At 50.9% G+C, this 25761-nt stretch overlaps 1 protein-coding gene across 1 annotated transcript in view; it reads left to right on the top strand.

The window, feature by feature from the left end:
* The window catches only part of KATNIP (katanin interacting protein), a gene marked incomplete at its 3' end in the record, with an annotated part of 159997 nt that overhangs the window by 13481 nt on the left and 120755 nt on the right, over positions 1-25761 (top strand). The window contains exon 2 of the mRNA XM_080703436.1: positions 19149-19225. Coding sequence (XP_080559562.1) covers positions 19164-19225 — 62 coding nt within the window. The 5' untranslated portion in view covers positions 19149-19163. The remainder of the gene's footprint in view (positions 1-19148; positions 19226-25761) is intronic.

The following is a 25761-nucleotide window of genomic DNA, read 5'->3' as shown; positions in this document are numbered from 1 at the left end:
GGGAGGCTGAGACAGGAGGATCTCACAGGTTCAAAGCCAAAGTAGGTCTGGGAGTATAGCTCAGAGGTAGAAAGCCCCTGGGTTCCACCCCAGTACCACAAAAACAACAAACAAACAAACAAGCAAAAACTCCACTAATTACCCCTAAATCAGGGGTCAACTTTTTTTTTTCTGTAAAGGGCCGGATAATAAATATTTTAGATAATAAATATTTTAGGTGTGGCTGGTTCCAGTAAAACCTCACTCACCAACACCTGTGGCTGGCCAGATGCGGCTGTGACTGTGACTTGCTACCCTGCGCCCAAGGGCTAGGGATCTCTCTGGCTATGTGACAAGAAGCATATGAAGAGCCTCACGAGAGAAACTTAATGTACATTTCTGCCAAAAACATTGAAGAAAGCCTGCCTCTCTAAAGCCTTGCCAACGGCGAATATTAACAGCCTTTTGTATTTTTTCAGTCCTAGCTGTCTTTATTTCTGGGTTTCTGGTAAATGCTTCTGTCTGATCTTCCAAATCACTCATTTTCTCTCTCTCTTCAGTCTTTCCTTCAGTATATTTTTATTTTTGTTTTCATCTGATGGTCAAAACTTTTAGCTGTGATCTCTAGTTAATTAATTTTTCTCCTAGGAGGCTTGTTGTCTTTTGATGGGTGCAGTGACCTCTCTCATCCCTCTGATACGATTAACTATATTTTAGAAGTCTCTCTACTTCTGTTTAGGTGTTATTTCTTATATTAAAATGGTCCCCACTGGGCGTGGTGGCGCACGCTTGTAATCCCAGCATTCGGGGGGCTGAGACTCAAGGATCGCAAGTTCTCAGACTTAGTGAGGCCCTCTGCAACTCAGTGAGACCCTGTTTCAAAATAAAGAATAAAAAAATAGGGCAGGGGGTGTAGCTCGGAGGTTGAATGCCCCTGGGTTCCATCCCCAGACCCACAAAAAAAAAAAAAAAATGGTCCCCCTCTGCTGGTGTTCGTTTTCCTGGAATGTTTGCTGCTTTTTGGGACAGGCGCTCTTGGGTTTACTCCTACCCTTTGTTTTCCTCTCTGTGGATACTTACTTACCTGGTAAAGGAGGGGCAGAATTTGCTTGAGCCCTGTGGAGCCCTGAACACTGGCTCTCCCTTTTCCTTCCAGCTGTGCCCTGTCTTTCTGTCCCAGAGGCCCACACCACAGCTCCCAAAGGCCGGGTGGATCGGAGGCCCCCTGACATCCCTCGTGGGTTTCCAGGCAGTCTCTCTGACTCTGCCCAGGCCTGCTTCTTCCCCAGGAAAACGTGCTGCGCCTGGGTTTGGAGCCACCAGAAACATCTCCGGCTTCCGCAGCCCTTCCTTCTAGCTGCTATCCTGGCCCGTGTTTCTTTACATGAATCCAGTTCTGTCTGTCATCCGCTTCTCAGGGATTTCTCAACATTTTAAATCTGCCATTGGCACCCCTCCTCATCTCCCCAGGCTGTCGTCGATTGTCAACGGTGTCTCTTGTGTCTGTGGGTGGGAGAGGCCGCTGTGTGCACTCGCTCTTGGTCTGCCCAACTCGGTCCATTCTCAAGGTGATTTCTTGGTAGCAGTTTCACCTTCCTGGTCACCTCTATCTGGACAAGTTCATTTTTCTCTAAAATGGGACTGCCTGAGAACCAAAGGGAGCATCCGCCGATGAACTGACTGATCAGTGTAGACCACAGGGATGGAGTGCACTTTCTAATAGGAACTGGCTCCGGCCCTAGTCTGCTCTCTCCTCTCCACCCAGCTCCTCCCTCCACCCGTCTCCCCTTTCCACCCCTCTAAGCTCAGCATCTCACCTGTCCAGTGGGGATAGTGACAGTCAGACCTCCCGCATAAGGTGAGGGGAGCACACCAACCGAAATAGTGATGTCAAGTGTTCAGCAGGGCCTGGCACACAGTAGGTGCTAAAACTTAGGAATTTTCCTTCCTCTCTAACTCTGAGCAGATGCGTGTGTGTGTGTGTGTGTGTGTGTGTGTGTGTGTGTGTGTGTTGGTGCTGGGAATTGAACCAAGGACACTCCACCTTTGAGCTTCACCCTCAGTCTTTTTGTTTATATTTGAAACAGCAGCTCACCAAGTTGCTGAGGCTGGCCTCAAGCCTAGGATCCTCCTGTCTCAGCTTCCCAAGCAAGCATGCACCACCATGCCTGTTTTTTGTTTGTTTGTTTGTTTTGTTTTGTTGTGGTACTGGGGATGGAACTCAGGGGCATTCTACCTCCGAGCTACACCCCCAACCCTATTTTTTTATTCTTTATTTTGAAAAGGGTCTCACTGGGTTGCAAAGGGCTTCACTAAGTAGCTGAGGCTGCCCGCGAACCACGATCCTCCTGTCGGCCTCCCAAATGCTGGGAACCATGCCTGTCTTTGAGCAGATATTTCTAACATACTTGTGTGCTATAGCGTTGGTAGTTTTGGGCACCGTGCCATGCTATTTGCTCATATTAAGCACATGAGCTAAAAACTCTGCGTGTGTGTGTGTGTGTGTGTGTGTGTGTGTGTGTGTGTGTGTGTGTGTTACTGAGGATTAAACCCAGAGGCATTCTAACTCTGAGCTGCATTCCCGGCCCTTTTTATTTTTTACTTAGAAACAGGGTCTCTCTAGGTTGCTGAGAGTCTTTTGCTACATTACTGAGGCTCAAACCTGTGATCCTCCCAAACACTGGGATTACAGGAGTGCACTGCCACGCCCAGCAAAAACCCTGTTTTTTGTCAATTTCCTTCAAGCCATGTGTCCCTCCCTGTACCTTTCCTTGTCTAGGACCTTTACCTTGGCCATGATGCGTTCTATCAAGCTTTTCCTGGCCCCTCCCTAGCCTATAAAAATGGATTTGAACTCAGACTCCATCATCCAGCTGTTTTTTCCCCCATGTGTCCCATCCACATGCCATCCACAGACTTAATAAGCCTCCCATAACAGCCAGTTATAAAATTATGGCCTGAGACAGAACCAAGGACAAAACCCCATGGCATACCACCCTTCCCAGGAAGAGTAATTTCAATGACTAGGTAAGATGATCGATTCGTTCCATTCCTGTATTGGTTGCTCCTTGTGCCTTGACTATAATAATAACATTAGTGATTATAATAATAATAACGCCGTGCCGTGGGTGTTACCACAGGCCCGGCCCTGAGCACGCATTTTTCATGTATGACTTTTATTTCTTATAGCAACATCGCAAGGCATTTGTATTACTTAGGACTTGGTTAAGATAATAAAGTCAGCCCAGTGGCAGCAGAGGGGACTGTATTACTTTGTCAGGGGGCTCTGAAGAGGGAGGGGCTGCTTTGTAGAAGCCAAGGGCAGAGAGGCATGGGGCCTCCAAACAGACAAAGCCTGCAGGTCCCAGGCAGCCCTCCCGCTCCAGCTCTCAGCTTTCTAGATCTCTGCTCTGTGTCCTTCTTGTCTCCTGGTACAAACCCACTTTAGTCCTGCTGCTGACTTCTAAATTCACTGTCCTCTTAGAAGAGAGTAGCCAGAATGTCCTTAAGGCTTTTCACTGAAATTCCTCAGGATTGTCAGCCTCATTCATGCCAGGTGCCTGATCTTGGTCCAGCCACCTGTGCTGGTGGCCCAGTCACACTCTCCTGGCCTGGCCCCAGGAATCTCAGTGTGTGACCTAGTGGCTGATGGGACAGGGTGAAGTCCAGAGGCTCGCTACACTTTTTACAAACTAAAGTGCAGCCCAGAGTCACAGGGCTGAAGAGGAGAAGGAGCCATGACTCGATCCCAGCCTTTTCTGCTGCCAAAGCTTTTGCTGTCAACATTCTGCACCTTACACAGGCCACGCTGTCCCAGGCTGGCGTTCGAGGTGGTGTCCTTGACGGCCGGCCCAGTGACTCAGGCTGGTGGGCCTGTGTGTCACCCCCATGGTTCAGTCCTCAACCACAGAGATTTGGGGTTTCTTTGCTTAGTTGTTTCTTTGATGATTCAGCTGACACCTCGGTCTCAGAACTCACAATTTCATGAGGGACCTGATACCAAAAATAACAAGCATAAATTTTGGAGTCCGATAAAGCTAGGTTGAAATTCTAGCTGTTACTTCTCGTTGGATGCCTCTCCCTGCCTCAGTTGCCTTAACTGTCAAAAGGAGTTAATAACAAGACCTACTTTAGCAGTTGTTGGAAGAATTTAGTGAGCCAATAGAGGCTAATTGCTGGGCCCAAACGATTACTTAGCACAGACTGTCAAAGTGGTAGTCGTTTATTAACTATGTTAACAGTGGGAAATGGCCAGGAGTCTGGAGGAGAAAACCTTCAGCTCAGCCAGCAGGCCAGGGAGCGGGAGGTGGACTGGCCAAGGCCTGGGGGAGGTGACAGGGAAGCACTGGACAGAGGTGGACACGTGAGCAGCAGAGCGGCTCACTGGGATCCCAGGCAACCGGTGTGTAGAAAATAGGTCACAGAGGGCGGTCGCCTAGAATGGGCTTGATGGGGAAGGCTGCACATGCTCACTCACTCATTCATTCACTCATTCAGTAGTCCATAGGCATTTTTCTAGTACCCGCTGTAGGCCAAGTTAGCTCAGGCCTGGAGACCCAGAAGTAGACGAAACAGACACAAAACACCTCCGTGAAGTGTCCGTCCTTGTGGCTAGAGGCAGATACTCAAATTACTAAAATATAAAGGATGCCAGAGAAAACAGTAAAGCCAGTTAGGACCACAGAGTGCTGGGAGATTTGTTAGGTAGGACTTGCCCAGACGAAAGGAAGGGAGAGGAAGCTCTGCAGATCTTTGGGAAACAAGCATTTTGGTGGCACGGGCAAGGGCAAGAGGCAGGGCGGGGCCAGTGTGTGGGGTGTGGGCCGGAGCAGAGGGAGAGGAGGACAGAGGGCTCGAGGCCGGGGCCATTTGAGAGGACTCAGGCTTTACCTGGGACTTTTCAGCCATGGCAACATTTTAAGAACAAAACCTACCTGGGCATGGTGGCACGGACCTGTAATCCCAGTACTCAGGAAGCTGAGACAGGAGGTTTGTAGGTTCAAAGCTAGCCTCAGCAACTTAGCAAGGCCTTGTTTTGAAATAAAAAATCAAATTCGACTCGAGGTGTAGCTCAGAGGTAGAACCCCCCCGGATTCAATTTCCAGTACACTACACACACACATGCGCACACACACACACACACACACACACACGGCGGCTTTTGGCAGGCTGTGCTTCCCTCCATGTGGACACTCGGCTGCAGGGCGAGGGCCGCCACGGATCCCCCTGGACAGATGACAGTGCGTGGGCCACGGAACAGTGCGGGTGTGATAAGGGGCTGGCCCTGGGTCCAGCCAGGCAGATTTGCTGTTAGATTGGGTATGGGTGGGAGAGGATGAGAGGAGCCAAGAGGGACTTGAGGATTTGGTCTGAGCAGTCGGGAAGATGTATTTGGGGGTGGGGAGTGAGAGCGGGTTTCGGGGGAATGTCGGGGTTGTGCCTAAAGCTGGTAAAGACCTCATAGGCAGACGCGCCTGGGCGCCTGCGCTCAGGGGAAGCACCTCATGGAGCAGGGCCTGTGTGCAACGTGGGGCCCTGGATCCTTTTTGTTTTTGAGGAGGAAGGTCCAGGGGGAAAAGATGATTCATTTTGTAAGTAATACATGAAAACAGCTTCCTTAAAAATAAGGTGTATGTCTGTAATCCCGGCTACCCAGGAGACCAAGGCAGGAGGATCGCAAGTTCAAGACCAGACCTTAGCCAGACCTTGTCTCAAAAAACAAAAAGGGATGGAGGTATAACTGAGCAGTAGAACATCCCCAGTATTGCAAATAAATAAATAATTTAAAAGATATTTTAACCTTTTATTATTTATTTATTTATTTTTGTGGGTCTGGGGATGGAACCCAGGGGCATTTGACCTCCGAGCTATACCCCCTGCCCTATTTTTTATTCTTTAATTTGAAACAGGGTCTCACTAAGTTGCAGAGGGCCTAAGTAGCTGAGGCTGTCTGCAAACCGTGATCCTCTGTTCTCAGCCTCCTGAATGCTTGGATTACAAACGTGTGCCATCACGCAGTTTAACCTTTTAGATAAGGTTAGAATCTCTTTTTGTTACTTTCCACCTTTCCCCAGTCCTGTCCCCCTCACCCCCACTCCCACCCCTAGTAACCATTGCCACTGGAGAAGCTTGGCACACACCCGTCCAGGCTTGTACTCATAAACAACACATGGCATTTTTAGGGGTGTATGTTTTTTTGTGTGTGGTACTAAGGATGGAACCCAGGGGCATTTTACCTCTGAGCTACACCCCCAGCCCTATTATTTTATTCTTTATTTTGGAACAGGGTCTCACTGAGTTGCAAAGGGCCTCACTAAGTAGCTGAGGCTGTCCACAAACCACGATTCTCTTGTCTCAGCCTCCCAAATGCTGGGCTTAAACCACCCCCATCTTGGTTTTTCCTTTTTTTTTTTTTTTCTTTTTTTAGTCTTTTTTATTTTTTAAGCAGGGTCTCACTGGGTTGCCAAGTGCCTCCCTAAGTAGCCGAGGCTGTCCATGAGCCACGATCCACTGGTCTCCACCTCCCAAATGCTGAGATTACAAGCGTGCGCCACCACACCCGGCCTTTACTTTTTACCATACACACCGTCATACTGGATATATTGTTCTGCAGGGTGCTTTCTAGCTTGTAACCGCCTATTCTCCCTGGACCGTATGTCTTGCGATCCAAGCCTGGTATTTTCTGCCTCTCCTTTCTTAACCCTTTGCACAGTCCCTCATATGCGGGCAGACCACAGGATGCACAGCGGCTCACTGGCTAGAAGCCTGAGGCTGTTCTCCCCTAGCATGCTGGTCCTTCTTCCTGGGGCACCTGTGACTCCTGGGTGGGTTTCAGAGTGACCTGGCCGGGTCTGCTAGGTGGGGGCAGTGTAGGGTTTTGTTTTTTTTTTTGTTTTAGTTCATTCTGCCTCTTTGCTCTCCAGAATGCCTCCGTCAGCTTCCTGGCCCAGCCACAGCAGGCTTGCTTGCTTTCTTTCTTTTTTTTTTTTTTTTTTTTTTTTGGTGGTTCTGGGGGTGGAACCCAGAGGCTTTCTACCTCCGAGCTATACTCCCAGACCTTTTTTATATTTTATTTGGAAACAGGGTCTCACTAAGTTGCTGAGAGCCTCACTAAGTAGCTGAGGCTGGCTTTCAACCCGTGCGATCCTCCTGTCTCAGCCTCCCAAGCGCGGGGATTACAAGCGTGCCCACCACTCCCGGCCTCACGGCAAGCTTTCTAACAAGGAGGGCACAGCAATCTGTATCTTAGAGCAAGGGTCAGTGGAGGGCTGTGGGTTGGAAGGAGCAAGCAAGAGGCCAAGAGGCCTTGGAGGTTCTGGGCAGCTGTATGTGTGTGTGTGTGTGTGTGTGTGTGTGTGTGTGTGTGACTGGAAATTGAACCCGGAGACATTATACTTCTGAGCGACACCCTCATCCCTTTCTTTTTTTTTTTTTTATTATTTTGAAACAGGGTCTCACTAAGTTGCTTAGCATCTCACTAAGTTGCCGAGGCTGGCCTGGAACCTGCGATCTTCCTTTCTCAGCCTCCCAAATACTGAGACTATAGGCGTGCGCCACCACGCCCAGCTAGCTCCACTCTTTATAACACACACCTGGTGGTAGTGGGGGGACACATGTTCCCTTCGGGGCTGAAAAGACTCTCCCAGTCCCTTCTAGCCGCACAAATGACAAACCCTCTCCCCCTCCCAAGTCTGCACGCCTGGCTTCTTCCCTGCCAGCCCATTGCTATTCCTAGACCTCACCAGCTTGAAGTTCTCCCTTGCTGACAAATACCAGTAGCGACATTATAAAATCGCTCTTTGGATTACAGTAGACCAGCTCCTCTGTCGCTGGGCTCCTTATTTCCCCTCGACGTTCCAGATCCTGCCTTCTGCCACCAACCTGATACCATTCCTTGCCTACCGCCCGTGACAGCACTTTTAAGGGCTGCCACACAACCAAGGCTGTGACTGTCACCAGCCCGCCTGCCCGGCTGGGGGTGCAATAGCAACCCCTCTCCTGGAGGCAGGCGGAACCCCGCGCCCAGCTGCTCTCCCGCACAGTCTGGCTCAGCCACTTCCTGCACAGGGAAGGGAAAAGTAATCTCCTGAAAATAATTAAAAAAAGTTATGTCAACCTTTCTTCGCATAAATTTCAGGTGGGTGTTCACTTTGTGGTATCAAATGGTTTCCAGGTTAGCTCCGGGAGCTAGAGTCAACTGTGAATTCAAATTTCACCATAGCTGGAGAGTAATGTCTCTACATCTTCTTAGTCACGAACATTTATGGAACATGTATCATATGATAACAGCATTCTAAGCATTTTATACTTATATAGTGCATGCATTTTTTCCTCTTTTTTGTGGTACTGGAGATTGAACCCCAGTGGGAAAGACTTCTCTTTTTAAAATTTTTGTTTAGAGCCGGGCGTGGTGGCGCACGCTTGTAATCCCCGCACTTAGGAGGCTGAGACAGGAGGATCACACCGGTTCGAAGCCAGCCTTACCTGGCTTAAGAGACCTTGTTTCCAAATAAAATATAAAATAGGTCTGGGAGTGTGGCCCGGAGGTAGAAGGCCCCTGGGTTCCATCCCCAATACTACCAAAAAAAAAATTTTTTTTTTGTTTAGAAACAGGATCTCCCTAGGTTGCTGAGAGTCTTACTACATTGCTGAGGCTGTCCTTGAACCTATGATCCTTCTGTCTCAGCCTCCCAAGTATTGGGATTATAGGTGTGTGCCACTATACCCAGCTGACATCTTTTTTTTCAAAAATTTTTATTGAGACAAAATTCACATAACACAGAATGCACCGTTTTAAAGCAACCTTCCTGTCTATGAGCTGATCGAGGGGTGATGTACCCCGTTTTGTCTCTCCCTCCATCAGCTCAGGGACAGGTGAGTTGCTTCCCCTTTTTGCTATTGAGGATAATGCTGCTCTGGTGCTACCTCAGTCAGCATTCTCAAACGCCTGGCATGAACACCTTAAAGGAAGGAAGATTTATTTGCTTATGGATAGAGAGATCTCAGTCCATATATCTCTATATGTGGGGGGGGGGGCATTTTACAGTGGCTGCCAAGCAGGAGCCGGGGCCACAGGTCCTTAGGGCATGCTGATGGGTAAAGAGAGAGCGAAAGGTTAGAGAGAGGGTCAGAGCAGATGCTGTAGCTAGGTGGGGCTAGGACACACACACGGGCACACACGCGCACACACAAAGACACACACACACAGTATACCCAGCCAAGCCCCAGGGACCCACCTCTGAACATGGGGTCCTCCAGAGCACGAGTTCTGAGGGAGATTTTAAATCTCAATTGTAACAGGCACTGTCGTAGTTTTGAAGGCATGAATATTTCCCACTCATCCAGCCAGGCCAGGATTTGTAGGTTGAGAGACCATGGGATTTGTGGGCTCCTCTTTTACTTTTAAGAGTATGCATTTGGACTGGGCATGGTGGCTCACCCTTGTAATCTCAGCATTTGGGAGGCAGAGATGGGAGGATTGTGGTTTGCAGACAGCCTCAGCTACTTAGTGAGACTCTTCGCAATTCAGTGGGATCCTGTTTCAAAAACTTTTAAAAAGACTAAAAAAATAGAGCTGGGGGTATAGCTCAGAGGTAGAATGCCCCTGGGTTCCATCCCCAGTACCGCAAAAAAAAAAAAAAAAAGAATACACATTTGGAACTGGACAATCCCAGCATTTGGGAGGCGGAGACCTGAAGATCTCCGTTCGTGGACAGCTTCAGCTACTTAGTGAGGTCCTTCACAACTCAGTGAGATCCTGTTTCAAAAAATAAAAAGAATATAAAATAGGACCAGGGGTGTAGCTCAAAGGTAGAATGCCCCTGGGTTCCATCCCCAGTGCCAAACAAACAAACAGAATACACTTTTGGAAAGGACACACCCTGCCTTGAGGGTGGAAGACTCTCCCTGTTCCTTTCATCTGTCCTGAATTCCAAGTGACAGACCATCTCCCTTCAGTCCACACGCCTGGCTCCTCCCTCTCAGCCCATCACTATCCCTAAAAAGGCCCCACAACCCGGAGCCCAACCACCCCACTCACCTCCCCACTGTCACGTGAAGAGCCCCACCATCGAGGACTCTGTCACACACCTCTGAGTTGGGGCCAGTGACTCGAGGCATCAATTGTACTGGGGGCCTTCAGTCTGGCCCGTTTGAATTTAGGAGCACTGTGGGACTCGGTCAGGACTGTCTGGGCCATTCAAATCACCTTTGAGGCTGGCCCCTGGTGTACCAAGCCTGAGCCTTGCCTGGGAGGGCACAGTCAAGGACGAAAGATGTGCTGTCCTGCGTCCCCAGGCAACAGCGCGGAGGCAGGGATATGCATGTAGGAAGGTTGCTAGGCAGATCTGGGGAATGACACCCGTGAGTGGTGAGCGCAGCAGGACTGGCCAAGGGAGGAGGTGACTTGCCCCGCGTGCCTCAGGGACCCCGTAGATCACAGGTGTGCTGGGTGGCCTTCTGAGATGTCCCCAGTTGAGCTAAGAGCTAAGGCACTAGGGTCTGTGTGCCCCTGGCACCAACCAGTATCAGAGAACGGGCTTAACCTTGGACAAGGTCTCTTCCCGGAAGAGACCCAGCTGCCACCGACAGCCATCAGGGCTCCGGGCAGCCGGGGCATGAATGAGCGTCGAAGGGGCTCACCTAGTCCATATCCGTGTTCCCGGACAAGAGCTCCAACAGAGGGGTGTCTGGGGGCACAGCTGAGGCTGGTGGAGCCTGCCTGGCACAGAAGTCCACAGAAAGGAAGCTGAATCTAACTGTGTCTCAAAGCCTGGAGCCCCTAACCTGTGCACTCCACTGCCGCCAACAGCTGCCTGCTGTCCTGGAGACTCAGAGTCCCCAAGCAGACCTGACTTGCTGTCGCTGCTTGCTCCTCTCCACCAGGGGTGCTGCTGACCCACCAAGCACAGCTGCAGAAGCCCCTCTCCTTCCTCCTTTCCCCACCCACCGCCAAGCCCTGAGCCCTCGCTGGAACCAGGCTCCCTGCCGCCTCTAGGCTGATGACGCCCCTGTCTGATGCCCCAGGCAGCCTTGCACCTGCTCCCAGCACGCACACTCCAGCAGAGCCCTGTGACTTCCTGCTGGTCCAGGGGCGACGCTCCCTGCTGTGCCCACAGGCTCCTGCTGCTGGCCTCACTAGTCCTGGTCCCGCACCATACTGTGCCCCTTTCTCTCCCTGGCTGCAGCCCCACCGGCCTTCCTGTTCTTTCTACCCTCAGCCCTGGCAGTGCTCATCCACAGCCTTGGGAAAGTGCTGAGAACACTCCCACTCTCCTTCCCTTGCGAACCAGCACCCCCCCCCCTCCGGTTTCAGAAAGTCCTGGCATGGTCACATCTCCCTTTTCAAACCACTTGTGGCATCCTGCCTCTTGTTTTAAAACCTGCCTTCCTCACAAGACCCCCGGGTCCATAAGGCGAGGGAGCATGCCCTGGTGTGGGCCAGGAGGTGCTCAGTAAATCCCCAAGGAGGAAGGAGGGCAAGGAGGAGGGGAAGGATTGATGCCTTGTGGTCAGGGAGGGGAGCTCCTGGGGAAAGCACCCTGACTCTGGTGTTTTAGCATCAGTTCATTTTGGGGCCCCAGAGCCCCACCGTGCTGCCCTAGGGCTGGGAGGGAGGTGGCAGCACCCCGCAGGGCACAAGGAGCCCTGGCCTCCAGGTCCCCAGGCAGGCCCTGCCCTAGCCAGGGGGCCTGAGGCCTTCCTTGCACTGTGCTGTCTGCCTGTGCCTCTCCCTGCCCTCCCCACCCTCCTGCTAAGCTCCCTTAAGGTCCTGTCCAGCCCCCAGCCGGCAGGGGATGCCAGCTTCCCCTGCCCTGTGCCCACCTGCCTGGCACGGCTGTTGCTCTTCACAGCACCTGCCACAGCACCACGCAGGGCAGCCGTCTTCAGTTTCCAAAGTCCTTTGAGGACAGATTTTGTCTTCCTCCTTCTTTCTCTTCTGTTCCTCCGTGTTCCTTTTCCCACGTGAAAACAGCTCCTTGTGCATGCCAGAAACCGGCCAGCACTGGGAGACAGAACACATGGCGTTCTGATCACAGACTACAAACAATGGCCACAGGTAGTTTCGGTGAGCAGTGCAGGGCGCAGGCCGAGGAGGCTGGGGGCCAGGAGTCGGGGGCTCCTGGCAGAGGAGACAGCCGGCCACACCATCTCACCCTAGGGGGCGTCGCAGGCAGGGGAGGCAGCAAGGGCAACAGCCTTGATTCGGAAGGGGCTTGACTTCCCCCAGGAAGAGTCGAGGGCCCAGTGGCCCTGGGAGTCGGTGGGGAGGGTGGGAATGTGGCCCACAAGGGCATATTCAGCTCCACCTCCAGCCTTTTGCCCACTGCCTGACCTGCAGCAGGGGATGCACAAGGAATATCTGTAGGGTAACAGGAAGGGGTCCCTCATTTCTCTCCCCTCTTGGGGTCTGGCAGGAGGCAGGTGAGCATCCGTTCCTCCTGCTGGCCTGGTGGTACCAGGTATTATCTTGGGGGTGCCAAGTAGGGGTGGGAGTTTCTCTCCCTGGGCAGGAAAGGTCTCTGATGCAAATCAGGTCGACAGAGACCCTCAGACCCAGGGTGCAGAGAGAAAATTCCGCCTTGGCAACCTGTCCTTCCAGAAGGATGAGGAGCCAGTCTTGCGGGATTGCAAGGCCCCCACAGGCCAATACGGCTGTGCTCAGTTACTCTGAGCAATCGCCTCAGCCCCGGGGTGCAGAAGCAGAGTCTTCCCTTCCTCAACAGTCGGGCTGTGTGCACGGCAGGTCTGGGCTGCTCCTCAGAACTGTCCTTGGCGCCCAGCACCTTCAGCCTTAGCCCACAGGTCCTTTGCCACGCCTCCCAGCCGTTCAGCTCTTCTCAACCTGGGGCTCCCTTAAGTCTGGGTGAGATGACGTCAGGTCAGCCAAAGCCCTCCAACAGTCCCGTGTCACCGCAGTGCAAGGCCAAAGTCCTCCCGCGCTGCGCAGGTCAGTCACCTGTCCCCCAGCCCCTCTTCCCATGACTGCCTTCTTTGCTCTGCTCCAGCCCCCTGGCCTCTGAGCACTCCTTGGATGTCCTGAGCACACCCCACCTTACGGCCTCTGCATTTGTCTTTCCTGCTGCCCAGACACCCCCTTGCCACCCAGACACACCTTCAGGGACACCTCCTTCCTGGCTTCCAGGTCTCCACCTAAATGACCTCTTAGCAAAAATATCCCTTCCCTCCCTCCTGTCTTAGCCTCCCGGGTACTGGGATTACAAGTGTGCACCACCACTCCGGGCTGTATTTTACTTTAAGTCACACACCCGCCTCACTGTGAAGCCCCACTGTTGTGTCCCTGCCTTAGATCAACTCTGGCCAGGTGGGTGTTGAGTGAATACTTCGTGAACGCGTGGACTTATGAAATGAAGCCAGCGCCACCCCTCCCGGGGTGGTTTGAATGCGGAGTCCCAGTGTGTGGTCTTGCATATCTCACATCCCCGCCTCCTAGGCGGCTCCATAAACACTTCCTATTTTAGTAGGTACATATTTATGTCTGCCGTTACCTTCTGTTTATGGCAAGCACTAATGATTTTCCATTTTTAGCATTAATATAAAGTTTCATCTTTGAAGTAGACTCATTCGAGGTTTTACAAATTTACATTTACCAGCCTAGAAGATAATTTGCAATACATGTTGCATTTTGATAAGAAAATTTTTCTCAGACTAAAAAGAAATGCTAATTATTTGCTATCAGATATATATTGAATATGGATTCTTAAGATAAGTTGTGAGGGGGAAAGCTTTAAAAAAAAAACAAAAGAGCCAAGCACAGTGGTGCAGGCCTGTAATCCCAGTACTTGGGAGGCTGAAACAGAAAGATCGGAGGTTCAATGACAGCCTCAGCAATGTACTGAGGTTCTCAGCAACCTAGCGAGACCCCGTTTCAATATAAAATTTAAAAAAGGGGGGGCTGAGAGTGTAGTTTGGAAGTAGAATGCCTCCAGCTTCAAACACACACACAAACAAAAAACCAGCATTCTGTGTCCTAAAGTCCAGGAAGAAACCCAAGATTCTGAATTCCCATATGTAGTCTATAAACCCAGAGACTAAGTATGAAATCTCAAGGTATGTATTGCATTGGTAGCAGTAAATAGTGGTACATAACAGGGAATGTGTAAATAATGTAAGTCTGAGATATTTTAAAAATAACCCAATTCTCCCTTTGGTTACCCACCCGGCGAGTGCACGCATGTGATGTTTTCTAGGATGTCCGCCTCAGGGCTTGAGAAACCCAAGCGTTAGCTCCAGTGTCTGGCTTGTCTCATCCCCCTCTAGGGGGCAGTCTCAGACATTGCCTTAGGTCCTGTTTCCCTGGCCTGTGTTTGCAGCAGAGCGAACGCAGAGTTCCTTCTTGAAGGATGTGTGTAAGTCTGATAAGTTCACAAATACAGGAAAAAGTAAGCTTGGTACTATGCCTTTGCTTTCAACTAATATGCATGAAGGACTCACCATGCACAGCACCGGGTCACCACAGAATCCCTGCAGAAACAGGGTTTCACTTGGGTCGGGTTTTTTTTTGTTTTGTTTTGTTTGGAGGGGGTTGGTGGTAATGGGGTTCCTGGAAACCCTCTACCTCTGGGCTATACTCCCAGATCTATTTTATATTTTTATTTGGAAACAGGGTCTCTTAAGCCAGAGAGGCCGACTTCAAACCTGCTCGATCCTCCTGTCTCCGCCTCCCAAGCACGGGGATTACAAGCGTGCGCCACCACGCCCGGCACTCTCTGGGGTGGGTTTTGAAGGAAGAGTAGGAGTTGTGAGTTGCCTTGCCTGTGGGCATAGGGCCACTGAGAACGCTCACTGTGGCGCTCAGTGGTAGAACAGTTGCCTAATATGTGTGAGACCCGGGTTTGAGCCCCAGCAAAGAACACTCATGAGAGTATCATTCCATCACTTCCTAAGTGCTTCTCTGAGCCCTGGGCACAGCACACAATCACAGCTGAGTATATGCTCTTCCACTGCACCCCCAAAACTCACGTGTAACACACACACACACACATACACACACACACACACACACACACACTTCAAATTGGCCCAAGTAAGGAAAGAAGTACATTAGATCATGGAAAGTCCAAGACAGCCCTGTGCAGTGAACCTTTTAATGGCCCCTTTTTACAGATAAAGAAATGGAGGCTGTAAGAGGAGATAAAAAGAATCCAGGGGTCACCCCAAGCCTCCAAATCCCAGATGGCATGTGTATTAAATGCTAACAATTGTCACATAATTATATACTATTTCACAGTGTATTACATATAATTTAATACTAATTGCAGGGTTTCAGAGCGAGCTGAAGTGCGTGCGGGTGGGGCTGGGGAGGGAAGGTTCATGGAGTCTTTGGAACTGAGCTGGAAGGGGAGAGAGTGCACCATCTAGGAGGCCCCGCGAGGACTGAGCCAGGGTGTGGTTGGCTAGGATTAGAGTGTTTCAGTGGTGGGGTTCTGCAGATGTGAGGGAACATTAAGGACTGTTTAAGCCGGGCGTGGTGGTGCACACTTGTAATCCCAGCATTTGGGAGGTTGAGACCGGAGGATCACGGTTCGCGGACAGCCTCAGCTACTTAGTGAGGCCCTTTGCGACTCAGCGAGACCCTGTTTCAAAATAAAGAATAAAAAAAGCACTGGGGGTTTAGCTCAGAGGTAGAATCCTCCTGGGTTCCATCCCCAGTACTGCAAAAAAAAAAAAAGAACTATTTAAGTGTCGGGTGTTTTACTCAGTACTTTCCACTGTTACTAGATCCAGTACACATTTAACCCAGTCTTTGTTTTCTTTGGCTATAACAGAATTTCTGAGACTAAGTAATTTATAAAGAAAAGAAGAGGGGCTGGGGTGATGGCGCACATTTGTAATCCTAGCATTCAGGAGGCTGAGGTAGGAGGATCGCGGTTCACAGACAGCCTCAGCTACTTAGTGAGGCCCTTTGCAACTCAGTGAGATCCTGTTTCAAAATAAAGAATAAAAAATAGGGCTAGAGGTATAGTGCAGAGGTAGAATACCCCTGGGTTCCATCCCCAGTACTGCCAAAAAATAAAAACTAAAAAGAAGTGTATTTGGCAAACAGTCCTGGGGGTTGGAAGCCCCGGGGCACGGCGGCAGCTCTGGAAAGGAGCATCATTGCACTGCAGAAAGTGGAAGGACCAGCAAGCGCACACAAAGAGACATGAAATCCTAGGGGAGGCCTCACTTTATCAAGACGCACTCTAGGCGTAACTCATCCAGGATCTCAAGAGCAAGAACTCGCTTGCTGCTGTAAGAATCAATGGAGTCCCTGGAGCTATGGTAATCCCTTCGTGAGGTTGGAGCCCTCAGGACCCAAGCACTTCTTAAGGCCCCACCACCTCTTAACAGTGTCACGTTGGGATGAAATGCCAACATGAGTTGGGGGGGGGGCAAGTGCATCCGAACCAGAGCAAGAAAAGTGCTCTCGCCACCCAGGTTTTATAGATAAATTTAGTTGCAGTATAACCTGGAGCCAGGTCTGGACTCCAGAGCTCATGTGCTTCCCAGCTCAAGTTCAAGGAAAAACTGACAAGGTGGCGGTAACTGTGAATGATAGGGAATGAGGCTGACCAGTTTTGGGCCTTGCTTCTCAGAGTGTGGTCCGGAGGCTTCACCTGGCAGCTTGTTAGAAATACACACTTGGGTCACTCCCAGTCCTGCTGGATTACAGGGCTCATCTCAGTAGAGCTCCCAGGTGATGTGTGCGCACACCAGCATTTGAGAAGCAGGATCTGTGAGAAAACGACTTCTTGCTTCAGTCTTTCTGATGCCATTCCCCTCCTGGTGGAGAAGAATGAGATGCATGCCCCAGAGGATGTGAAGGCCCAGGACAGCCCAGCACCAACCTAGATCTCTTTGAAGTCCCTATTTCTTCTAAAAACGCCATCAGATGTTTCATTCCGTATCATAATGCACCAGCGGTCACTTTAGTATTTCAAAATGGCTATGTAAATCGCCATGGAGTGGGCTCCATGTTCAAGGAAGATGCAGGGGCTGAATTTCCTTGCACCTTAAATGGGGTAGTAATAACCACTTCAAGAGCTGCTGCGGAGATCAAAGGAGAAGAGTGTATATGGAAATGCTACGGACACTGTTCGCCTGGTACATGTGTTTTTATTCTGGAAGGCTCTGAGAATATCCCCAGAGCCAGTCTCCTGCACACCAGCTGTCCCGAGGGCTGAGGTCTCTTGTGTTTTCTCACGCCATAGAGACAGGTCTCAGTGCTGGGGAGGACATCTCAGGAAGCCACAGAACCAGGAGAAGAGGGACAGCTATTGCTAGGCCTTCATTTTTTTCCTTATACTTCTATAAGAGCATACTGTCTTATTATTTCTCGCTTCCTGATTGGCTGAATTAGTTAGCAGGAAGCCCCGGGTTTCAGAGACATCAGGAGAGGATTAGGAGCATTAGGTTTATATAAAGGTTGCATATAAATTATTTTAAAACAAGCCAGGCGTGGTGGTGCACACTTGTAATCCCAGTACTTGGGAGGCTGAGACAGGAGGATCGCAGGTTCAAAGCCAGCCTCAGCTACTTAGTGAGGCCCTTTGCAACTCAGTGAGACCCTGTTTCAAACTAAAGAATAGAAAATAGAGTAGGGGGTGTCGCTCAGAGGTAGAATGCTCCTGGGTTCCATCCCCAGTACCACAAAATAAATAAATAAAGTAAAACGAATAAAAACTTGATCTCTGTAACTTGCTGTAACTCGGGACTGGTACTAAGCCGATCCTGCATTCTAATTTATTCCTTGGCAACAAGTTATTTAAGAAACAGCAAATTACAAAAGCATTGTTTGTAGTAGGATCTCATTTTTGTTTAAAGAAATGTGTATATTCCTCTATAGATATGTATATATATTATGAACAAAGAAAACATCCAGAGGAATACATTTCCAGTTGTGATAGAGGTTTCCCTGATATGCGCATAGGTCACTTTAAGTATGTGTGGTTTGTGGTTTATTATACTTTAATTATCCCTCCATAAAGCTGTAATAAGTTATAATAGGGCAGGTGGTGGCATATCACTTCCAATTGGTTTGGCTAAAGATGATAGAATATCAGCTGAAGCTTACAGAGCAACAAAGGGATTTGTGCAGAGCCCTCTTCAGGCACGGGTAGATCCAGGGACTAGGGATGTCATCCGGAACCTCTCTCTCTCCATCGCTGGGATCTGCTGTCTTCTTTATTACCTTCATTCTCAAGCATGAAGGACTGCACCGCAGCTGCTCAGCACCCAGAGGCAAGAGCGTAGCTCTTTCCCTAGGGGATCAGCAAAGTCCCAGGGCAGCCTCAGGTCACACTCGCCCCTAAACCAGCGGCTCACTGTGGCTGGGGGAAGCACCATGTTGACAGGGCACAAAGGAGACTTCCAGGGCATCGGAGGAAGCTGGTGAACGGAATGCCCCGGGATGCAGAGCCCTTTGCTAGAAGAGGAGGTGCAGAGCCACCAGAGTCCAGCCCAAAGGGGGTGCACTCTCGGCCTCTATTTCTGTAACGACCACGTTGTCTGTGATGAGCAGGCATTCCTCTCGCATTGGCAAAGAGAACATGAATTCTCCTTTATTTATTTATTTATTTATTTAGCGGTACTGGGTATGGAACCCAGGGGCATTCTACCTCCGAGTGACACCGCCAGCCCTAATTTTAATTCTTTATTTTGAAACAGGGTCTCACTGAGTTGCAAAGGGCCTCACTAAGTAGCTGAGGCTGTCCACGAACCAGGATCCCGCGGTCTCAGCCTCCCAAATGCTGGGATGACAAGCGTGCACCACCACGTCCAGCTGAATTCTCCTTTTAGACAGCTGATCTGGGTTGCATCTGGTTATGACAATTCAGATAACCAAATAAGGAGTGTTAAGAAAAAATATCTTAAAGGTCCAAGTGTTCCCAGAGCCCTTGCTTTTATAGGGCAGAGGAAGAATGATGAACAGCGAGACTGGAGCACCAGCCTTCTCCTTGGGTAGATTATTACAGTTGCGAGTCTAAGGCTCGCTGGGCCTCCAGCCGATCTCTGGGGCTCTGGGTTGCCAGAGTGACGCACCCAGGGAGCTGGGCCTCCAGCAAGGTCAGCCTCCGCCCCTCGGCCTCTGCTCAGGTGCGGGCCCGGGCTCTCAGTGAAGGCTCCCCTGCTTTCCGCTGTCACACCGCTCTGTTTCTTCATTGCAGGGTTACACTAAGGACATGGTGACAGACTTTGATGAGAAACATGATGAGTATTTAATATTGCTTCAGCAGAGGAACCGGTAAGACGAAGCCGCTCGACGGCAGCCCTTGTCATCAGCCAAATAAAAATTTATTTAGATTTATTAACAGCATGCAGGCCCGGTTTAGGTAGGAGTGGGATGCAGGCGCCCTCCATTCCATGGCTTAGCATAGTATCTGCATTCCCAGCCCCTATTTCTCCTTTCGCTGGTTCAATTGCATCTTCTGATGGAGTTGTAGCAAATGGGTCGACGTGGAAGGACCACCTCTTGCTCTCTGCTTCTGTTTTGGGAGCGGGTGGCCCTGGCAGGAGAGGAGATATGGCAGCACCCGGGCAGCAGTCACCTGAATAGCTCAGTCTGAGATCTCACAAGCCTTGACAGTCCCTTGAAATCTGAGCCTGTAATCATACGGTGTTATGTAAAGGTGGACTTGTTTTACCTTGGTGTTCCAAGGCGCTGGGGTGGTATTTCAAGGCGAGGCTGACTTTGTCTCTGAGGCCCTGGTTCTTGAGGAAGCCTGCAGTGGGTGCAGGGCTTGACCAAGGTCAAAGCGGCCCGGTTGGAGAAGGACATCATGGCCTCAGCCCCTCCACAGAGCTGAGCGAGTCTACTCCCAGCTCGTGGTGGCTTGTCTTCAGGCTTTGAACCTTGCCAGGAGCTGGACTGACAAACTCACAGGCTAGGAGGGGCTCAGCGGAGCAGTGGGCAGCTGGGACTCCCTTAGCCACGCTGCTCAGCTCTGGCCACTTGTTTGGGGGAACACAGACCCTCAGGGTCCTCCAAGTTTGCCAGTGAAGCTGGAAATCTGAATGTGTATTGTGAAGTCTCCTGAGCTTTAAAATGTTGGTAGCATATTTTAATTAAAGCACAAGCCAGATAGAGGAACGCTGCAGGCGCACGGAACGCGCCGGGGGCTCGGGGTTGAGCACATGTTGGGCCTCGGTGTTACAGGAGTGTGCTGGGGTCCTATAGGCATGAGAGTAGGGGCGGGGGGTGTCACCCTGAATGTGAGGCAGGTCTCATTTGACTGGCGGGGCTCCTGTGTGTCAGTGGGGCCATGGCAGCATGCTGTGTGGGGTTTGTGGTACCGGATAGGCCCATGTGTGTGGTTTAGCATCCCTGCCCATAGGCCCCGTTATAGAAGTCCATCCAATTCCTATACCGGAGGGTCGCAGGTTTGAGGCCAGCCTGGGCAATTTAGCCTCTCTCTCAAGATCAAAAGTTAAATAGGACTGGAGGTGTATAGCTCAGTGCTAGAGCCCCCCTGAGTTTAATCCTCAGTACCACAAAAATAAAGATCCCCTGTATCTATGACAACAGCATCCACCGACGCTTCCAAATCCCCCCAGCGGGTAGCACCACTCTCAGTAGACAACTCTTAAATAAACTCTCCGGGGCCAGCCAGAAGTGCCAGGCGATGTCCTCGGTGCCCAGCTGCTCCGCGCACGTCTCCTTCCGTCCCCGGGGCAACCTCAGACTTGGAGAGCAAGAGCGGCAGGCTTATGCTGACTGTACCACCGTGGGTTTTCATCATCATTAATGTCGGGGACCAGGATGTTTCCATTCAGGTTCTGGCAGCTGGATGGTGCCTAAGAACACTTGGGTGGCTGTTTAATCATCTCCCTGCGCCTTGTCTGGGGAGCAAGTGGCATAGTTCCTTCTGAGCAAATTGTTTCTCATTAATCGGGGGATCAATACGTGTGTCATCAAAGAAGTACCAGCTGATAGCATAGATGAGAATTTCCAGAAACAAGGTTGCAGCACAAAGGCAATTAAAAATATATCAAAACTGAGTTGCTTAAAGTCTGGGGGGACATGTTCTTGTCGAGAGGGAGCCGTCACGATGCCAAGAAATGAGAAGCAGAGCTGGAGGGAAGCACCTTCACCTGGAGACCTGTGGAGAATGGGATAGGCCCCGAGCTGCGGTCAGGTGGGGCTCCGAGGTGCCTTGCAGGGGCCTGTGCCCAGCCGAGTCAGCGATCGTGAGGGCACCTATTTTATAGTCAAGAAAGAGGACCCCCCAGAGCAGCCAGGAATTTGTCCAAAGTCCCACAAGCCGGGAGGCGGTGGAGCTGGGCTGCACTTTATTTACATTTTATTGGATGTTGTCAAAATTAATCAAAGGGAGAGAATTCTGCCTGGGTTGCCAATCACCCTGTTTGCTAAGTAGGGATTTAGTGGGACTAAACTATAATTTGTTTGAAAACCTAGTTCTCTGACCAGGCAGAAAATCAGTCTCGGAGCCTTACACCGGGCCAAGAGAGACATGAAAAGCCAGGCCGCTTAGCTTAGTGGCCTGTAATCCCAGAAGACAGTGCGAGGTGTTTTCAGAAGAGAGTTGGACCAGAATGGAGCCACCCCTAGGATGCTGAGTGGCATCCTCCTTTCATTTCCTAAGCAGGGTTTCACTGGGACCTGCTCAGGCCCAGCATTACCTCTAGTATGAAGGAAAGCATTACGACAAAAAGACACACACGGACCATGGCCGTGTAGCGCCCTTTGGTTCTAAGGGGCAGAACCCCAAGATCAAATGGACCTAACTAGGAAACTAACTGGCTCATGAAATTGAGAACTCCAGTGTGGTATGCTGATTTCAGGCTTAGCTGGATCCAGGTGCTTAAATCGTGTCACCAAATCATTCCCCATCCCTGCCCTCTCTTTTCCCATGGGGGCTTTCTCATGATGGCTAAGACAGACAGTGGAAGCCTCTCTTTATGTCCTGCCTTGAAGGGTCTTGCATTTCTTTCCTAACATTTCTAGCAAAAGTGTTTAGAAATTCTCCCACCCACCTGCTTGGGCTCCAGTCCCACTGGAGCCACCCCTATGCCCTGTGTCTGGGGAGGTGGCAGGGCCCTTGGCCAAGCCACTAACATGGGTGGTAGAGTCAGTCCCCCCCAAACCACACAGAGAAAGAGAAGGCCTGGTGCTGTTCCCAGGGGTCAGGAGGACCTGTGTATGCAAGAGCAGCTGGGGAGCTGAAAGAACAGCTGCCTGCCGTGCGGCCCTGTCCTTGCCGAGCCCCACGCGCACCCTGAAGATGCCAGCAGGGGCAGAAAGCTGTCACATGACCCAGGAGGTCACATGACCCAGGAGGGGTGGGGGGCGCCCTGCTTCCTCCCCGCAGCTGCAGACTTGTGATGATTCTGGTGGCTACATGTCACGCGAGATGGAATCACCCCAGACAAAATTCGTGAAGGTGCAGGGCACGGCTTGGCTCCCCAGCCCCGAGAGTGCAGCCACTGGCTCACTGGTCCTTCTAAGAGGCGATACGAGGTAGACGCACAGGAAAACGTGCCCACAAAGGAGGTGACCACCCTGCCCCAAGAGGAGATGGAGGCAGAAAGGAGGAAGGAGAGAATCCGCATCCTCAGGGGCCTTGCCCGGCCACTCTCAGCACGGGAGCTCTCCCGCATCCCGTTCTGTCCTGGTGACACGTGGAGGTGTCTGCATGCTTAGTGTTGTCTCACAGAAGAGGAAACAGGCCAGGGGTGGGGGTTGGGCACTTGCCCAAGGGCACAAAGCCAGGCCGTGGCAGAGCCCCCAGCGCGGTGCTCCCCCAGTGCCATCTAGGGCTGAGGGGGCGTCTTAGGGAGCCCAGCAGACCCCGCATGCTGCCCCATGTCTGGGGCAGCATGTCAGGTCTTTTGCACCCCTGCCCTCCCGCAGAGCTGGACTCCAATGCTACTACCCCCAAGAGACCCCAGCTGGGAGCCGCTGCGGCGTGCTCTAAGTCCCCTTGCCTGGAGCCCCGCGGCCACGTGGTGCCTGCAGTCAGCGGCAAGAGGCTGCAGACGCCGTGGCTGAGCGCGGGCAGGACTTCATCCTGGCCTGGCTGCCTCCTTGGTGCTCTTGTCTTAGGGTCAGGAGCCATAAAGACGCCTGCCCTTTGTGCTTACTCCGCCTGGGCCCCGGCTTTGGTGGCTGTGAGGAGGAGAGTGCTCCCCAAGCACCCCTGCTCCAGCTGTGCAGCTCCCCAGCACACACACTCACGGGCCCCCTCCTCTGCGCATATGAGCTCCCAGCGCAGCTGACCCCAAAGGTACGTATGGGAATAAAACAGGAACAGTGGCTGTGGTGTGTGTCGTCAGTGGCAGCTGTGAGCACTGGGGTCCTCGGAGTCCCTTGTCACACCTAGAGTGTCTTGGGGCCACTTGTTCCAGACACTGGCAGAGAGCATCAGCCCGGTGCCCCTCAGCAGGGGTACATGGCCATCAGGATGGACGCCTGCGCCCAGCAGATGAGATTTTGGTGGGGAAGTAGGAAGAAGAAACAAACACAGATGAACCCATATATATCAGCAGTGATATGTTTGTTGTGGCAAAAAAATACCAAACCGGCAAGAGAACGGGGGCAGCCAGGGCTTCGGGTAGCAGGGCTCCACCACAGATAGGGCAGGAGCAGGATCGGATTTATCTGAAACCCCCCACAAGGAGGCTAGCTTTTCATGGGAAGTAGGGTATCAGTTCTTTAAAGAGCTTTTTTCCGGGGTGCCACCTGAATGTCACCGATGCACTCAGCTGCAGGAGGGGAGATCCTTTGGCAATTCCTTCCACAGTCTGAATAATTATCTCCTAATTTATCAGTTGCATAAATGTACATTGTCACAAATCATTCTGCTTAAGCAGAGGCACACGTGCAGGGCCGGCCCAGATCACTGGTAATGGGACATCCATCGAGTCAAACCTCAGGAGCCGGAACAGCCTCTGGGGGGAAGTGGAGCAGGCGCTCTGCCTGGCTGCCGGGTTTCCCAGCCCGCCCTGGGCCTGAGCTCTGCTCGCCGCCAAGGCTGCGGTAACCAGAGCACCCCCTGATCACTCCCTCCCGGGAGCACAGCCGTTGCCCTGTTTGGGAATTGTCTCTCAGTTACTTGTGTTTTCCTTCTGTCTTACGTTGTTGCCCAACAATCAGCCATCACCCAGGCTTCCAAGGCTGGCGAGAGATAAGCAGTCCGTAATAAATGTTCCTGCCACGATTGCTGAAAAGATGGATGTATCCTTCACCAAAGAAACATTTAAAAAGTAAACAAAGAAATCACCCATCACTGCCACCACCTCACCTCACCGGCCGATTTCACTTTTGCATCTATCACCACCTACTCTGGGTCCACAGACACACTCCCATCCCCGCAACTTTGCATTTACCACATAGACTGTTTAATGGTGGGGTTTTTTTTTGGGGGGGTACTGAAGATTGAACCTAGGGACAGTCTACCTCTGATCTATACCCCCAGCCCTATTTTTTTTTTTTTCTGAAACAGGGTCTCACTAAGCTCCTTAACAACCTATGGTGCTGGTCTCAAACCTGTGATCTCCTGGTTCAGCCTCCCAAATGCTGGGATTACAGGCATACACCACCACGCCTGGCTTTTTATCTCCACCCCCCGCACCCCCAAAGAGATCACAAACAACCCCTCACACTTCTACAGACTCTTCATAATTATTATGATTACACTGCTACATAACACCCCAGCTTCTGTTTCCCTGGGCTTTGGGTGGCTTTCAGGGTTTTGTTTGGTCTGATCACTGATCATCTTTTTGCCCAGGGTTTAGCCTCCAGGATAATTTGCTGGAATGTGCTTACTGGGCAACAACAAACATATAATGTTTTCTATATGTTCATATTTCTTCTGAGGAGGTTCTGTGAGTTACCAAAAATGGCTAATTTTTCAGTTTCAACATCATCTCACTAGCTTTACAAGATGTATTCATCTGGTGATGAGTCTGGAGCCAAATTGCCTACGTTTGCAGTGTGGCCCTACCACAAACCAGCTGGACGACCTTGGGCAAGTCACTAGCTCTCTCTGTGCCTCAGTTACCTTGCCTATTTGTTTTTGTTTTTCTGTGGTTCTGGGGATTGAACCCAGGGGTATTCTACCTCTGAGCGACATCATCAGTCCAGTTTGATTTTTTTAAGTTTTGAAACTGTCTCGTTAAGTTGCCAAGGGCCTTGCTGATTTTCTCAGGCTGGCTCCTAACCTGAAATCCTCCTGTTTCAGCCTCCCAAGTACTGGAATTGGAGGCATGTGCACCTTATCTATTAAATGGGAGTAAGAAAGTACTTATCCAATGGGGTTGTCATGAAGATGAATGTCTTAATATATTTGATTCTCACCGTTTTCAGATTTCCTATCTGTGAACTTGCCCGCTCATTAAAACTTATTTGAAACCGTACAGTCAATACTTACTGCGTTTTTGGGCCACAGGCATGCAGAGCTGTAAAAAAACTTTAGTTGCTTGACACACGTGTTCCCGGCACAGATGAACAGGCCACCCTCGGCGCACCTGCTTTTGCTCCTGTGATACTACCAAATATCCCTATTGCGGGGCACTTAGGGCCATGCTTATCACAGTTTTGTGCTTTAGGTTTGTGATTTCACGTTGAAACTGGTCCCAGACTTAATGCTGAAATGCTGTCCTGTGCTCCTCAGCACAAAAAGGCTCTCGTGTGCCCCAAGGAGAAAATATGTGTTTGGCGAGCTGTGTTTAGGCTTGAGTTATAGTGCTTTCGGTGGAGTTCAATGTGAACAAATCAACAATGTAGTAAGGTATCTTTAGGCAGAAACACATAAAACAAGG

This window comes from Muscardinus avellanarius (genome assembly GCF_963383645.1).
Source record: "Muscardinus avellanarius genome assembly, chromosome: 10".
Taxonomy (NCBI): Eukaryota; Metazoa; Chordata; class Mammalia; order Rodentia; family Gliridae; genus Muscardinus; species Muscardinus avellanarius.
Note: the sequence above shows the minus strand (reverse complement) of the source record. Positions and strands in the feature narration are given on the sequence as shown.